Below are 17,453 nucleotides of genomic sequence, written 5' to 3'. Positions count from 1 at the left end.
CAAAAAATTTTAAAAGTGGGGGCAAAAATATATATACTAAAATAAATTTTGTTAAATATTATTAATTATATAGAGATATAAAAATTAAAGAGTTAGTGAACACTTTCATTCTTAAAATACTATTCATTATATATAATTTATAAAAAAATATTTTTTATTTCTAAAACTTGAACTTAAAATATTTAATTAAATTATAGGTAACTTATTTTTCTAATTAATTTTTTTATACACATTTAATAATAAAAGACTAAATCAATTGGCACAGTAGCACCTAATAATACACTAGTATTTATAATTTAAAACTAGAATTATATATAAATACTAGAAAAATTAAATCTGTATATGAAAAGTATGTTTATATAAAATAATAGAAGCATAATTTATAATTTTTTTCTTTCTTTTTAAAATAATTAAATTTGTTATATTTTTTAATTTAATTTTGATATAATGTTAGATGAAAGATTTTATGCATCTATTTAATTATGTATTGTAATTAAAATATTTTTTTATTATTATTTCTAAAAATAAAAAATATATTCTAAATTAGTAAATTAATCAGTTCATTTTAAAATTTTATATGCAACATAGGTACATATAATAGAATAAAAGATAAAAAATAAGTAATTAAGATGAATAAATCGAGAATAAAATAAAATATATAAAGTCATGAAGAAAATAAAATATTAGATTAATACCTAAACTATAATTGTTTGAATTAAAATTTGTAATTGAAAATATCAAAAAGAGAAACAATGAAATTGAAAAATACATAAAGTCATAAAGAGTTATATAAAAAAATAGAAAATTTAAAATGTACTTTTTGATGAAGAGAAGATGACCACTAGATAAGGAATAGAAAAAGAAGGTTGAAAATATAAAAATAATAAGAGAGTTTAAGAGAATAAAGAAGTAATTGGCACAAGAACTAAATTTGATTAGGTTAAATAATAATTAAAATAAAAAAAAATAAAAAAATAAATTTAAAACTTTAACTAATTGAGTTTAATTTATTTATAATGGGGTCATTTAAAATTTAAAGTGGGGATACATTATATATAATTATATTATTTTAAAAAAAAATTAAAAACACAGTGGGGGCAAGTGCCCCCTTATTGTTGTTCTTGGGTCCGTCCCTGCCAACAAGGATATAATGATTTATTTCTCTATGATACAAGTAACAGGAATGGTGTTGGAAGAAGCAGCGATGGTGACAACATTGGAAATTATCTTTACCATTCAAATTCTAACTATAATAATGGTGGAGGCTTTTTTGGTTTTCCATACCACAATAATCCATTTTACAATGGTTATGGCCTCGGAGGATGCTTTTAATGGAATATTTTGGCGATAATAACAATATAAATAATAACTTTATATGACTACGTTTTAAATAAATTTACTATCAATGTGATGATTTTTTATATTATTTGTATTGATTATGGGTTTATGTTACTAGCCTATTGGTTCCATTCAATTCAATGTTTGTTTTCCAATTGTTGAACCTTGAAAAAATAGATATATATTATGGTTTGCTATTATAAATATTGTCCTAAATTAGATATGTTAAGTTGTATCTTTTATATATATATATATATTCTTACAATATCTTTCATTTTAATAGGTTAAAAACTAATCTCTTGAGAGATTTAAATTCCTGACACTTGTACTACTCGAAAAATTATTTTTTTTGGTAATTTATTTTATTTTTTTGAAACAAAAAAATAGTCGTTAATATATTTATCGGCAATTAGACATTAACAGTCTTATATTCTGTCGCTAAAAAATTTTAACAATAATTATATAATTGCCAATAAAGACCACTTTAATAGCCGTAAAAAGTTTATATTTATAATGATCTATTTCTCTATTATGCAAGTAACAGGAATGGTGTTAGGAGAAGCAGCGATGGCGACGACACTGGAAATTATCTTTACCATTCAAATTCTAACCATAACAATGGTGGAGGCTTTTTTGGTTTTCCATACCACAATAATCCATTTTACAATGGTTATTGTAAGACCCCTAATTTTGAAAAGTTATTAATTAATTATTTATGATCTATTATATTTATTTAAGATTATATTTTTATAAATTTTTATACATAAGTTGAGTAAATTCTTATTTATTATTTAGAGTTCTTATAAAAGAAAATAAATAAATAGTGAATATTTTATATATCTTACTCTTAAATATTTAGATTTTTAACCTTATTTTATAAATAAAGGAGAATTAATTTAATTATCATCAATTTTCATTGAATTAGTATTTATTCGAAGATAGATTTCAAGTTAATAATTCAATGGTATTTCAAAGATAATTACTTTATATTTAACTTGGTTTTAAATTATTACTTTACTTTATTACTTTATTAATAATTTTACTCTAAACAAAACCTTAATTTACACTTCCAAAACACTAAACCCTAACCTAATCCTAATTTTGCTTAAACCTAATTTTCTATCCTAACCCTCTAACACACAAACAGTAGCCACACCCCTCACTCACTCATCCACAGTCACACACTCACACTCAATACACACAAAAAGAAACCTAACAGCAATTGGAAAAGAAATAAAAGAAAGAAAGGGGAAGAGGGGAAGCACGAAGAGGGAGAAAGGGGAGAGAGAAGAAAGGAGATCCGAGGATGAGGGAGGAACGCGCTGCTGCCGCCGCCAGATCCGCGATGAGAGGGAGTCGTGCCGTCAGTCGCGTCACCGTCCGTGAAGCCATCGCCGTCTGTGAAGCCATCGCCGTCAGCCACGTCGTTACTGTCGTCGCTGGTTTTCACCACGCCTCATCACCACCGCCGTGCCGTGCTCCATGCCGTCGCTGCCACTGTTCCGTCACAAGAGAAGGACACGCGAGGGAGGAAACAGAACCGCAAGGTAGCTCAGCCACAGAGAGAGGAAACGCACGTCAGATCTGTCACCGCCGGTTTGCCCATCGCCAAACCACGTCGCCGTCTGTAAAGCTGTCTCCGTCGCCGCTGCCAGAGGTCGCCATTGGAGCCGCCGCTCCACTTCTATCCTTCTTCTTTTTACAGTGAGTTGCCCGCGCTTTGAAGCTCTTTCTGTAATCATTCTAGCTATCTGTGGTTAAGGATTTTGATGTATATATGTTGTAGTTAATTTTATGGGTTTGCATGTCAAAAATTAAGGTTGTTGCTGAGCCACTGAAGCTCCTGGCCGCTATCGGAGCTGCTACCGGTTAAGTTTCGGGTGGCTGGCGCGTCGTTCTTTTATTCCAGTAAGTGTCTCTATCCCAAAATCATCGCCTTTGGTTTTCTGTTATGTGTTTTGAGGTTTCCACGATATTGATGTTTTAGGAATTAGAAACCGAGGTCACACGTCATGTTTGAGGCTGTTCTGCTTTTGAGGAAGCAAGCAGAGCTGAGGTTTCAGTTGCCATTGATTTCGGGTTGAGAGGAAAGGAATTTCATGAGGCAATTGGATTGTGGTTTGAACGTGTCGAGGTAGGGGTGTTTTCTTAAATTCATTTTACTTTTAAGAGTTGTTATAAGTCGATAATAGTATGAAAAATATATTTTTATAATTACATGATTTTTATGAATTGAATTGACCTATTTGGATGGTTGTGATTATTTATTTGACTGGTTTACTGAATTATTGAGGAAGCTAGTTATTTTGATTTGCTATTTCGGTTTGTTAAGTTGGTCGTTATTGAATTGATTTTCCTTGAATTACTAGAAGATGTTTAATGTTGGAATTTGGTTTGATTTTGAAAAGGATTTGATATTGAAAACTAGTTGAGAATGGGTTGAAAAATGGGGTTTTGATGGGACCTGGCCTGCAAGGGTGGCATAGTTCGAATTTTAGAGGAGATGCTGTCCAAATTTTTATAAAAATTGGAGACTTTGTTTAAACATGGTTATCTAGAAAGATTTAGATTTGCAAGGATTTTACAATTTGATTTTTGGGAATTATGAAGAAAAAATTTACGTTTTGTGCTTGATTTATTTAGAAAAGAATGAATTATATTTTGAATCTGAATTATTGAAGAAACTAACAAGTGGTATGATGAGAATGAGTATGAGAGTGAAGATTGATTTTTGAGTATGATTTTTGAATAATTGAATGACAATGAGGATGAATGTGAAAATGAGATATGAATTAGTATCGGAAATGAAACTAATAATTATGAGAAATGATTGAATATATTGAGCTTGAGGGTGTTATCTCCCTCATGTCAGTTTGGGGTGTTGTCTCTTCTCCCCATGTCAGCCTAGGGATTTTTCCCATGGTATATATTTGAGCTTGAGAACATGTCGGGATGGCTACGTAACCGACAGTTGATATCAACAGTCATAGAATAGACATTCATCATGTGCACTTGTATGCTTTGCTTGAGTTTGAATTTGTTTGGGTCTGCCTAATTGCTTAACTGTTATTAACTGCTATCTGAGCTATTTGTTGTAACTACAATCTATACATGTGTTTTTCTTGTATGTTTTGCCTGTGTTTGTTTCTGTTGTGGTACCTTTGAGTTTGGATAATGATGATGAGATGATGATTTGGTTGTGGAATTGTTTGAGTCGCTGAGTTGAAGACTGTTATTGGTTTCTGATTGAGTTATTAGTAAAGTATGAAAAATCAAGCTGGTTCAGCATAGACTTAATGAACCTATGTTTGGAACAGATTGATCATTCATACTGTTAGGGAACTTTTAATTTTCTTTTATAGGAAAAATTGTGTTTTGGATTTTCGGATACTTAATCACTGAGTTTGAAAAACAGTTTACCTATTAAATATCTTCTTATAACAAATTCTGAAAATCTGTGGTGAGACCATGTGGGTAGGTTCTCACCCCCCTACAGACTTCTCTTTTCAGGAAACGGACGAAGAATCTTATGAAGAGTAGTTGTGTTTAGCTTATGCAATAGAAGATGTTTTAGTTTAGTTATTATTACTCTTCCCTCGCCATTAATATTATAACTTTTGCAAGAGGGATAGGAGTTTTGTTATGTGAAGGTTTGTATTTTGGTATGATGTATGTATGTATGTATATATATAAGTAGTGTAATCTGTACTGTAACGTATGGATAGGTATTCTGAATATTCGGTTTTAAATTTTAAACAGGCTCATACTTTAGTATTAAATATTTTAAAAGTCGTCGTAATACCCGAGCTATCAGAGTGGCGCAGCCGGAAGCGTGACATTTGATAGTTAGGGTAAAGTCTTAATTTTGTCTTTATGTTTGAAACATTCTATTTTTTTTATCTCAACTGTTTTATTTCGTCCTCTTTTAATCATCTGGTCAAAATAATCAATTTTCCTTTAAAAAATATCCTTTCTTTCATTAGAATTTTCTTCTAAATAACGACAAAAATCATAATTGTTCATAGTAGCTATTATAGTGATCTATGAGTGAAAATGACAAAACTATAAGAAAAAAAAGAGCTAAAAATAGAGGTGAAAAGGGTATTCTTGGAAGAAAAAATTTTAATTTTGACCAAAAGACTAAAATAAAATGTTTGGGGATAAAAATAGAACGTTAGGGATAAAATTTGGTCTTAACCCATACATTAGAAAGTAAAATAGTATTTTACTCTTGTTTGGATTGTTAATATATTTTTTAAAAGAATATTTCTCACTTAAATTTTATATTATAGACTTTTTAATCTCTGATTTTATCACCATATATTTGTATCTGATATCTGTGTGAGTAGTTCTTATTAGAAAGTCAAAGATCAAACAATAATAAATTATCTGAGAGAAATAAATAATGCAAAATATAAAATAAAAATTAAATATCCTAAATATTTATTAGTCTATATAAACATAATGAAACACATTAGTCTTTATCATTACACAATACTATATACTACTCACGTCACATACACTAAGTTACTACTAATCTCTAGTTTTGAAAATGGAGAATGGTGGTGAAATGATCAAGAAAACTAAAGGGAGACAAAAGAGAGATATAAAGAGGATTGAGAATAAGAAAAATTTTCAAATCGCTTTTACAAAGAGAAAAGACGGCTTACTGAAAAAGGCAAATGAAATAAAAATCTTTATGTGATGCTGTTGTTGATTTGATCATATATTCTTCAAGTGGAAAAGCCTATTGCTATGGCGATTCTTCATTAAAGACAATAAAAATGGCTCTCTCAAACGAACAACAACCTCAAGGTAGTAATCAGTTCCTTGGTTACATCATGGAGGAAATGTCTAGGATGGACATGCAGAATCTCGTTAAAAAGAACGATTCACTTGTGGATCGATTAAATGCTAAGAAAGAACGAGCTGAAACTCTTTCTAATGTTTTAAAGAAAATTAAAAATGACAACAGCACCAACAATTGGTGGGATACGATTGGACAAAGTTGTGAAAAAATAAAGAGTTGAAAAAAAATTTTTCATTTCTCCAGCAGACTTTGAAAAATCAAATTTCACTCAAGATTATTGCAAATCAGGCAGCAGTTATGACAGCAGCTGAGAGTGTGGCACCTATATTTTATCACGGTGGTAAGCTTTCTTTTTCTTTCTTAATTAATGTTATATTAACTTTGGATATTTTGAATGATTTGATTTTGGTTTCAACTATTATTTTGAAAAGGAAATAGATACTTGCATCATATTCGTAAAGATCTCATGTTTTTTGCTCAAAATTTAAATTTTGGAGTTATAATAAGAATTTTTTTTAGCTATGAAATAATAGGTATGGATCATATAGTATAGATCTCTTATATTTTTTATTAAAATTTTAACTTTTAGAGTTATAATAACTTTTTATTTTTTGTATAGATAAAGGACATAATCGAGTGTCATACACTAAAGAGATCTATATAAAATCCTTTAAAACCTTAAATTGTTAGTTAAAATATCAAAATTTTATCTTTCTATTTTGCATTTGTAGATTCTACAATTAAGCAAAATCCATTGTTAAATTAAGGTACAAGAATATATAAATTCGTATATTATTTAACAAATTTGATAAATTTTATTATTAAACAAAGTTAATCTTGTTGGTCAATTTTATCTTATAGAAAGTCTAGGAGGCTAGCAGATTTTGTAGTTTTTAAACATCAATTAGCCATCAATGATATTTTTAATGGTGTGAGATTACATCTAATGGTGTAGAATCATTCAATTTTCTTTTGATGGTTAAGTGCTGGCCAGAATTTAACAAAAGTGCTGGCCTCCTAGAACTCCTCTTTATCTTAATAATAAATGTTCAATTTTTCAATGTAACTTGTTTTAATTGTTTTTCAAATAGATCTAACCATGGTTCAAGTTAATCCTGGAGTTATTGGCCCATACCTTACTCATGGAAGTATGAGTACTTTTCAACATAGCCTTTGCTACCGGTGTCAACCCTTTTGACGCTACGAGAGGATTTGGTAACCAGAATGTCCCTGTTTGGTATCCATCATACCAACACCAACAAGAATATAATGGTCTATTTCTCTATGATGCAAGTAATAGAAATGGTGTTGGGAGAAGTAGCGGCGGCAACGACACTAAAAATTATCTTTACCATTCAAATTCTAACCATAACAATGGTGGAGGCTTTTTTGGTTTTTCATACCACAATAATCCATTTAACAATGGCTTCGGAGGATTCTTCTAATGGAATATTTTGGCGATAATAATAATATAAATGCATTGATCTGTTATAAATTTATATGACTATATTCTAAATAAAGTTAATATCAATGTGATGATCTTTTATATTATTTGTATTGATCCTGGGTTTATGTTACTAGCCTATTGGTTCAATTCAATTTAATGTTTGTTTTTCAATTGTTTAATCTTGAAATAATGGATATATATTATGGTTTGCTATTATAAATATTGCCTAAATTAGGTATGTTAAGTTGTATCTTTATATATATATATATATATTCTTACTGTATTACTAGAAAATTTATTTTTTTAAGGTAACTTATTTTATTTTTAGTGACAATAAAATAGCCGTTAATATATTTTTCGACAATTAGACATTAACCGTCTTATATTCTGTCGCTAAAAAATTTTAACATTAATTATATAATTGTCATTATAACATATAGTAATAACGACAAATTTATAATTATCGCAAAAACATAAATTAAATAAAATATATAATGGTATTATGTAATTACGATTAAAAATTTATCAGTAAAAATAATTTTTATTGTTGTGATTGATTAAATCCAAACGAATGAACCAACCACTCGAAAACAAGAGTTGTGTCCTATTATATATTATATATGTGATAAAGAGATTATTCCCACATAAAAAATTATGCACTATAATAAAACCTTAACTTTGCTTCATTAAACAGGTCAACTATAATGTCAACAATGAGACATGAATTTATGATACTGTTAAAGTATAATTTTAAATCTCATAACCATTGTGAGATTTATAGATTTAATTTTTTAAACAAAATAAATAGTTAATTAAAATATTAACGAGTATATATACTTTGACAATATTAATATTATTTATTTTTAAATTATTTAAATACATTATTTATTGAGATATTTATGTTTTTACACTATTATTACATTTTTCGAGTACAAATAATAAAATATAAATAAACACAAAAATTAGGTACTGTGCATTCAAAATGTGTAACACCTTGAGAAAACATACCCGAGATAAAACCAAAAAAAATAAAAATAAAAAGTTCACCCAGTGTACTTGAGATAAACATATTCATTTTATTTCATATAATTTTATTCAAGCAATTTAAAATTATAAAATTATTAACTTTAAAATTTAGATAGATATAATTCAAATTAATAACTTTATTTAATTCAATACAAATAAATGTACTTATATTATTATACTTGTATGGTCAATTAGAGGTATTGCCTAATTAATTTTTAATTTTTTTTAAAATATAAATATAATAATACAAGTTTAAATTGTTAATTTTAATTATATACATCTAAATTTTAAATTAAGAAGTTTGTAATTTTGTGCTTAATTTCATTTTGGCTTTATCTCGCGTGCATAATACGTACATATGTACATCTACATAGATGTAACATATCTCGAGTTAGGGATGTTTATGGATCGGATTTGATTGCATATCCGCGGATTCGCAAAAAAAAATTCTTTTTATGTTTTATTTCAACTAATAATTATCATATATGTTGTATTATTTTATTTTGCTATTTTAAAAAAGTATATTTAATAACATTTTAGGAGTAAACATGTTTAAAAGAGTAGAAAAAAGTGATTTTATTGATTTTTTTAATAAAAATACATTTTTTAAAAATATTTTTATGTTTTGCGGATATATCCAATATCCGATTCGATCACAAATATCCAAATCGGATCCAAACTTTAAAAAGCGGATATTGGATCTGATCCAACCTGATGATTTTAGTGCGAGTCGGATCGAGATTTTGGTCATATCCGATCCGTGTTCACCCCTATCTCAGGTGCACCCAGATATATTTTTTAAGATATTACATATTTCAGGTGTATAGTATCCAATCTCTGTGCTTAGTAATGGACTTAAAAAAATTTAGCTTTGGGGGCACAAATATAATAAATTTAAGTATAGATATTTTTTTTTTTGCTTTCCACAATACCCAACATGTTAAACGTTCCTTCATGCCATGTTACATGTCCAACCAAGTCTTCCCACATCCAAGCCTCTTCTTCACCCAAGTTAAACGTGAACTATTCCAGGTTATACATGGGCTTCTCCAAGTCTCCTGGGAGTGCAAACTCATGAATTAATGAAGATTTGCTAGAGGGGGCCTCGATTGGAAGATCTTTGCTTTATGGAAGTTAATTAAGAAAAAAATATTAGTTAATTTGGTTTTAATTAAGTTTGATTTAGGTTTTGAATTAATTAGTTTTTAGAGGTATTTTGATGGATTTTTAGAAACCTTGAAACATATCCAGTCACTCCCGCACACTTTTTAAACCCTAATTTGGTTTTTCTCAGCATGAGCAACTAATCTCCTCTATTAAGGTTAGGAGCTCTGTTGATCCTTATGGATTAATGTTATTGCTTTTCTATTCTTGATTTATGCATTGATGTTTCTTAATAATTAAGTTTCATTCTTCATCACAAAGATTTGAACATATTGAAAAATAGTTTGAATCTAAATTGAATTCTAAAATCACCCTGTGAAGGTTGTGGGTTAGAATTAAGCTTGAAATTTATTCTCATGATTCTCTAAGTTTTGAAAACTTGTTTGATAAGAGGAGTAAATCATCTAGGGTTAGGGCTGGAGAATTGTGTGGTTTTGAATCTGTGCATGTGCTTAATCTCTTGTCTTAAATTAGTGATTAATTAGGTTAAAGAGAAATTGAAATACCTGACTAGAATAATCACTTGATCATTGTTGCTTAGTCCATTAATCCTCGTGGGAACGATAACTCACTCACCGTGATATTACTTGATATGATTCGATGTACTTGCCGATATTTTGTGGTTTTATAAAATCCACATCAGATAGTTAGGGAAGTAAGGTCTAAAATGGTTAATAAGTAAGTCCTACGAGTTAAATGGTCCTTATGAAAAGATATAATGATAATAAAGTAGAGTGTCGCTTCATGGTTAAATAAGAATATAAAATACTTATGAAACTTCATGAAAGCTTGGGTAACATGGTATTGGAGGTTGTGAAGCTAAGAGAAGAAAAACTCTTGAGTTATACCATGGAAGTGTACGGGTGAGCGAGGAGAGCAAAAGACCGTTGCACTGTACCCCAAAGAAGCAAAAGACCCAAGATTGCGAGCTGGCCACCTGGTAGTGCGGAGATGAGATCGCCTAGCCAGTGAGGTAAGGACACCCACTTAAGAATTACTCGATGGAGACGGTGATACCTAACGCCCATTGAGCTATTTTTCGATTCGAAGAAACATTCTGACTTTGTGATTGGGTTTTGTTTATTGCGCAACTTTTGTGTGAGATTGCGCCCTTTATTTCGGCACGACTTCTATGTGAGACTGTGTATCGGCTGGAAAACCATATCCGGGACTTTTGTTCGGGTAATTTCGGGAGTGGGTAGAAAATTGACACATGAGTTCATGGCCTATACTAGGATGAGGCATGCATCATACTTGATTGTACATTTCTATGTGATTGAATGTGTGTGTGTGTTTTTTTTATTGATATCTGTGCTTTACAATATATTTGTTCTTTGTTTCTTTATATCCTTTATCAACTGTTGTAAATAAAAACTTAGTATGAAAGACCCCTAGTTCCCAATTAAAACTTAGGTTAGCATGAAAACCTCTTTGTTCTACGTTATCTCCTTACTGGGAATCTTTGGTTCTCACCCCGTTTTCTCTCCCAAACCGCAGATGGGATCGGGATTCATCTTCTTTGAGTATCATCTACTAGCCCGCTACGATGATCCCATATGGGGAAGCACCTTCCTGTGGGCCGAGTTGAGTACGCGGATGTACATGCTTTCGGAACGACTTCCTATTATCTGAGTTACACCCTGGTGATCTTCATCCCCTTTTTTCACCACATCACTTCTATCAGACAGAGCCAGAACTAGAGACACCTTTCGACACCCATTCTATCTATCCTGATTGGTTTGACCCCACACCTGAGCCTTTGACACTGGTGGAGCCTAGATTATCAGCCCTTGGAGCCGATGGATGCTCAGTTTAGTTCTTATGGAGAGAACGTCATACTGGTCATGTGTGATGGCTTCTTGCTGACTCCTTCCAATGAGACACAATCTGATACTACTCCATCTTGGGAGGACATGATGATCATTGATCTGACTTCTAGCCCATAGCAGTTCACCACATCGGAGGAGCATAGCTAGATAATAGTATAGGATATTTTCCCTCGCATTTAGTACAATTTATGAGGGATTAGGATCTTTTGTATTAGTAGCCTAACTCCAGTCTAGGGATGCTTGTGTGAAGCTGGAGTTCGGTGCTTAGTATATGAGTCTGTATGTATATTATCTATTATCAATCTATTATGTAATCTATGAAAACCTTTGTATGAAACTCGGCCTTTGAGCTTATCTATGTGATATATCTATATGTGTTTTCTGCTTTTATTTCTAAATGTGTTATATGCCAAACTATCATAGAAGATGCCGATATAATCCAATATAACTCATGCTTAAACTCGTGCATTTAGCTCACACTACAGGCTCATATTAATATAAATAATATATAGTTTAGAGTCTTAGGGTTTAACCAGATGGTAACACCTGACAACTGGCATTTGTCACGACATATTGAAAATTAGGTCGTTACAATTTGGTATCAGAACAGTTCATCCTTAGTAGAGCCAGGGGATTGGACTGACTATGCTTTACTGCATACTTTGCCTTTTTCTTTAATTATGCTACCTAGGATATCCACGTGATATAACTACATGATTGCATGCATGCACTCATTGTGGGATTATTAGCACTATACTTGAATATGTTAAGACTAATCACTTCAATATTGATCATCTGGTGTTAATAGGACCATCATGGCTGCTAACAAGCATGACCATCAGAGAGTGATCTTCCACACATTGAGTCTGTTATAGACCCAACTGTGTTATTCAAAACCATGAACACTATGGCTACGGCTATGCATGATTATGTTGCTGGTACGAATTGGGTTATAAAATGCCTGGAATAGCAGAATGGAAATAGTAACGGGAATGAGAATGGAAACGGGCACGAGGATGGTGCACCCGATAGAGATAGACCAATGGTCTTAGCATCTTTCGTCAAGGTCATTCCACCTTCATTCTCTAGAACTACTAGTGTCTCTAAGGCAGATGACTGGTTCCAAGATATAGAAATGGTCTTGCAAGTGCAACACGTCCCAAAAGGGCAACATGTAGAGTTTACTACTTACATGCTAAAAGGAGATGCACAGTATTAGTGGCAGGAAGTGCACCAACTGCTGAATCAAGAAGGTGTTGAAATTTTGTGGAAAAGCTTTAAGATGTAATTTTATAAGAAGTATTTTCCCCCATAAACCTGCACTACTAATGAACTGGAGTTGCTGCAACTACGACAAGGGGGTATTACTGTAGCTAAGTACACTGGAAAGTTCGAAGATTTGTGTCATTTTTTCAAAGTGTGTCAAGGGGTCCTTGCGAAAATCGAGAAATGAAAATGCATCAAGTATGAAGGAAGACTTAAAGAGGAGCTACTTGCCTCAGTAGGACCCATGGAGATTTGGAATTTTGCTGAGCTAGTGAACAAAAGGCAGTTGGCTGCGAGGCGACTGGCAACAGCCCCAGCGAATAGTCGTGATTTTCCCTCGAGGAATTTCAATTGAATTTTAGCACCGCAAGGAAGAAATTTTAAAGGAAACGGTCAGGCGCAACATCGGAACTTGCAGAACTAAAATCTCCAATCTCGCTTTAATAACGGTAGACAAACCCAACGAGCTCAAGCGGAACTTGCTTGTAATAAGTGTGGTATTAACCATGGGAATCGACCATGTCAACCCGAAATGAGAGCTTGCTATAACTATGGTAAGCAAGGACACATGGCTAGGAACTGTCTAGTTAAGAAGGACAGGCAGAATCCATTTATGCCACAGCAGTAAGGAAGGGTTTTTGCCATGACGGTAGATAAAAAAAGTCATGGAAGTGCAGCTGATGAAATACCAAAGAATAAGATGCTCTGCTCACTATGTGGATACCTGGGGCATGAATCAAGAAACTGTAGTGAAGAAGTATTAAATTCATCCAATGGAGAGGCTATGGAGGAAGGTTGGGGGGAATGGTTAAGAGCAGAACAACTGGAGAAGAAGATAGAACCCACAAAGGAGAACTTGAATCCCAACAGCAAGTCCAACACTTTTTACAACAAAAACCATATGCGAAGACCTACACCAGTTAATTTGCTTAGAAGTATGGCAGCATTATCAGTGGAAGAGAAGAATAATTGTGAACAAGTTGATGGATTGGGTGGAATGGAGGGCAGGGAGGTAATGGCAGGAGGAAAAAGCACAACTATGGTGAACCTTACTAATATCCAGGGTGAAGAAAGATGAAATGCAGGAGATCAAATAGGAGGTGAGAAAGAGGCACTTTCAATTGTACGCATTGATCAGAACTAAGAAGATAGGCAGAACACAATAGATGTAACTAAGGTGATTTATTCCAAAGGTTTGGAAAAAACGTATAAATCAATAAGCAGCAACAACAAAAAATCAAAACTCAAGCATCTTGCAAGAGGGGGAGAAACACTTATAATGAATATGGTGGGTATCAAGAGAGGGACAGACGAAATAGAAAGGATGGAGGAATGGCAGTACAAGAGACTAGATGAAATGGTGTTTGCTGAAATGGGGAAGGGTGCCAACCCACAAATGGCACCAAATTTCATGAAGATGATGATATGAAACTGCCAAGGGTTGGAAAAAACCTTGGTAGTTCACAACATACAAGGGATCCGAAGATCCCATTCTTCCGAAGTATTGTTCTTGTGTGAGACAAAAAATAGCACTTTGTCCGTTCAAAAACAATGTGAAAAATTGGGTTTTGGTAATTTTTTTTTGTGTTGATCCCTAAGGAACAATGGGTGGCTTGGATTTGGCTTGGCAATCAGGTGTTCAGGTGATAGTGATTGACACGGGTGAGTTCTTTATTCATTTTACTTGGTATGACAACCTTAAGAACAAGACTTAGTATGACAGTGATTAACAGTAATTGCATAGTAATAATTAAATGTGTAACACTCAATATTTAAAGGTGCTAAGTATGCTAGAATCAATTGGGGAGTGGTATGCGGTAATAGAAAATTTCAATGCTATCTTGTCTCATCATGAGAAGGAGGGAGGGAGAGTTAAATCAGCAAGTTTTATAGCTAATTTTCATCAATTTGTGGAAGAAGGCTGATTGAGAGATGTTGGGTTTGAAGGTTGTAAATTTACTTGGTGTAATTGGCAATTTGGCAAGAATTTAATTCGAGAAAGATTGGATAGATGCCTCGTATCTAACAGCTGGCTAATGGAGCATCTAAGGGCGTCCGTGGTGCACATGGAAGACATTGGATCTGATCGTTGCCCCTTCATTCTTAATTCAGATCAGCGGAGTAGGAAATTGAAGCAAAGATTTAGATTCTAGGAACGATGGTGTGAGGAGGAAGAGGTGGCCAGAATTGTTAAAGAGGCTTGGCAACTTAATTGTTCTGGTTCGGCTATGTTTGTCTTATTCAGCAAGCTTAAATACTGTCGGCATAAGCTTGTTGAATGGCAAACTTCTAACCCGAATAACTCATCCAAGACTATTACGGAACTCAAACAAAAACTAGAAACTGAAAAAAGCAAAGAATAAAGTGTGAATAAGGTGCTAATTCTGAGATTGGAGGTAGAATTGCAAGAGGCTCTTGAGAAAGAGGAATGTTATTAGAAAGAGAAGTCAAAGGTTAAATGGCTAAAGTGGGGGGGGGGACCAAAACACACAGTTCTTTCACTCAAAATTCCAAGCTCAAAACTGACACAATAGGTTAGAAAGTTTGATAGATGAAAATGGGCAGCAAAAGTCAGATGTGATAGGGATTAGTGAAATTGCAGAGAATTATTTTCAGCAACTCTTTCATACTTCTTACCCGAAAGACTCCATGGAGGCATTGGAAGGTTTGGAGAAAAAGGTGGATGGAAGGATGAATAGGAGCCTTGTTAGACCAATGACGGAGAAGGAGATAAAACAAGCTGTATTTTCAATTAATCCTTATAGCTCCCTGGGAGAAGACAGTTTTACAGTAAAATTCTACCAATTTACTGAAAAATTATCAAGTCAAATGTGTTCCAGGCAGTTAGAAGCTTCTTTTTTGGAGGTAAATTCTTAATATCTCTAAACCACACTCAAATATGTTTAATTCCAAAGGTTACGTGTGCTGATTTTGTGAACCAAATCCGACCTATAAGCCTCAGTACATTTTTTTTATAAAATTGTATCAAAGATCTTAATTCATAGAATACAGTTCATGATGGATAATGTGATTAGTTTGAATCAAAGTATTTTTATTAAAGGAAAACTCATTAGTGACAATGTTATTATTCTCCACGAGTTTATGCACTATTTGAAGAATAAGAAATATGGTGATTTTGAGTTGGCCGTTAAACTAGACATGAGTAAAGCTTATGATCGGATAGAATGAAATTTTGTTTGGGAGACACTATGAAAATTTGATTTCTGCGAGAAATAGATTGATTGGTTGAAGGAATGCTTTACAATGGTTTCATACTTTGTTACTGTGGAAGGTCACTCACATGACTTTTTCAAGCCGACAAGAGAACTCTGATAAAGAGATCCTCTTTTTCCTATATTTTTTTATCTGTGCAGAGAGTTTGTCCCATTTGCTACACAAGGGAGAACAAAGAGGAGAGATTATTGGCTTAAGACTAAACAGGAGATGTTCGACAATCAGTCACTTATTTTTTGTTAATGATTCAATCCTATTTAGCAAAGCTATAGCCCAAACATGTCAAAATTTGTTCGAATATTGCAGGAGTATAGTGAGATCAGCAGCCAAATTGTCAACTTAAACAAATTTTTGGTGTTCTTTAGTCAAAATACTCCCCGAAAATTAAGCAACAATCTGTATGAACTCTTACAGGTGCTAAATGTGGGAACTCAGGACAAATATCTTAGACTTCCATCAGTAGTTAATAGATCAAAATGAGCTACATTTAGCTACATAGAAGATAAGGTGAATAAGAAGGTGAACTTATAAAAGAAGTATCTACTATCAGTAAGTGGAAAAGAAGTCTTAATTAAGACAATCGAAACAATAATGCCTATATATACTTTGAGTTGTTTCAAGCTCCCAGACACAATAATAGACGAAATCCAAAAAAAATAATGAGATTTTGGTGGGTCAGCGAGACAATGAAAAAAGAATGCAGTTGATCAAATGGGACACAGTTTGTAAAGAGAAAAATTAGGAAAGATTGAGATTTAAAAATTTAAAAACTTTTAATTTGGCCATGCTGGGCAAGCAAAGCTGGAGAATATTAACCAGGACCAATTCATTGATACACAATGTACTGAAGAGTAGATATTTTCCCTTTTCATCTTTTATAAATGCTCATATTGGGAATAACCCATCATGGACTTGGCGAAGCATTATAGAGGGAAGGCATGTGATAGGGAAAGGGGTTAAATGGCAAGTGGGCTTTGGTGCGCAGATTAAAATTTACGAGGATGTTTGGGGGCTCAATCATGATAAAATTTCAAGACCACAAAATCAATCCAATAACCATAATTTACAATGGGTTCATCAATTTTTATTCCCTAATGGTGATTGGAATGAGAAAGAAACTGATCAGAAATACATTATTTACTCATAATGCATTGCTTAATTACTTGCCCTCACTCTACACAAGTATGAAATTAGAGTTTCCAAATATACCTGGTGACAATCCAGAGTTCTGGAGATGGTGGATAAATGTTAATAGAGCTTTGAATTCTGGACATCAAATCAAGAAAAAGAGGACCATCATTGCAATAGCACTCTGAAAAATTTGGATTGCGAAAAACCA

General features: G+C 32.6%; 1 protein-coding gene and 1 long non-coding RNA gene across 3 annotated transcripts; both read left to right on the top strand.

Annotated features, from left to right (window-relative positions):
- LOC110262750 lies at window positions 2,607–3,252 on the top strand. Of its 2 annotated transcripts, none has more exons than XM_021103465.1 (2): window positions 2,607–2,995; window positions 3,158–3,252. In XM_021103465.1, exons 1-2 carry the CDS (start codon window positions 2,645–2,647, stop codon window positions 3,209–3,211), a joined length of 405 nt encoding a protein of 134 aa, XP_020959124.1. In that variant the 5' UTR covers window positions 2,607–2,644; the 3' UTR covers window positions 3,212–3,252. The 2 variants fall into 2 exon arrangements, with proteins under 2 accessions (XP_020959124.1, XP_020959123.1); XM_021103464.1 differs by having other exon boundaries at window positions 2,607–3,042; window positions 3,158–3,247.
- Window positions 3,313–4,978, top strand: LOC110262749. Its single transcript, XR_002347735.1, has 2 exons — window positions 3,313–3,472; window positions 4,849–4,978. It is a non-coding gene; the product is annotated as an uncharacterized LOC110262749 (long non-coding RNA).

The sequence above is a fragment of the Arachis ipaensis genome, chromosome B05, assembly GCF_000816755.2.
Source record: "Arachis ipaensis cultivar K30076 chromosome B05, Araip1.1, whole genome shotgun sequence".
Classification (NCBI taxonomy): domain Eukaryota; kingdom Viridiplantae; phylum Streptophyta; class Magnoliopsida; order Fabales; family Fabaceae; genus Arachis; species Arachis ipaensis.
This window is presented reverse-complemented; position numbering and strand designations above follow the sequence as displayed.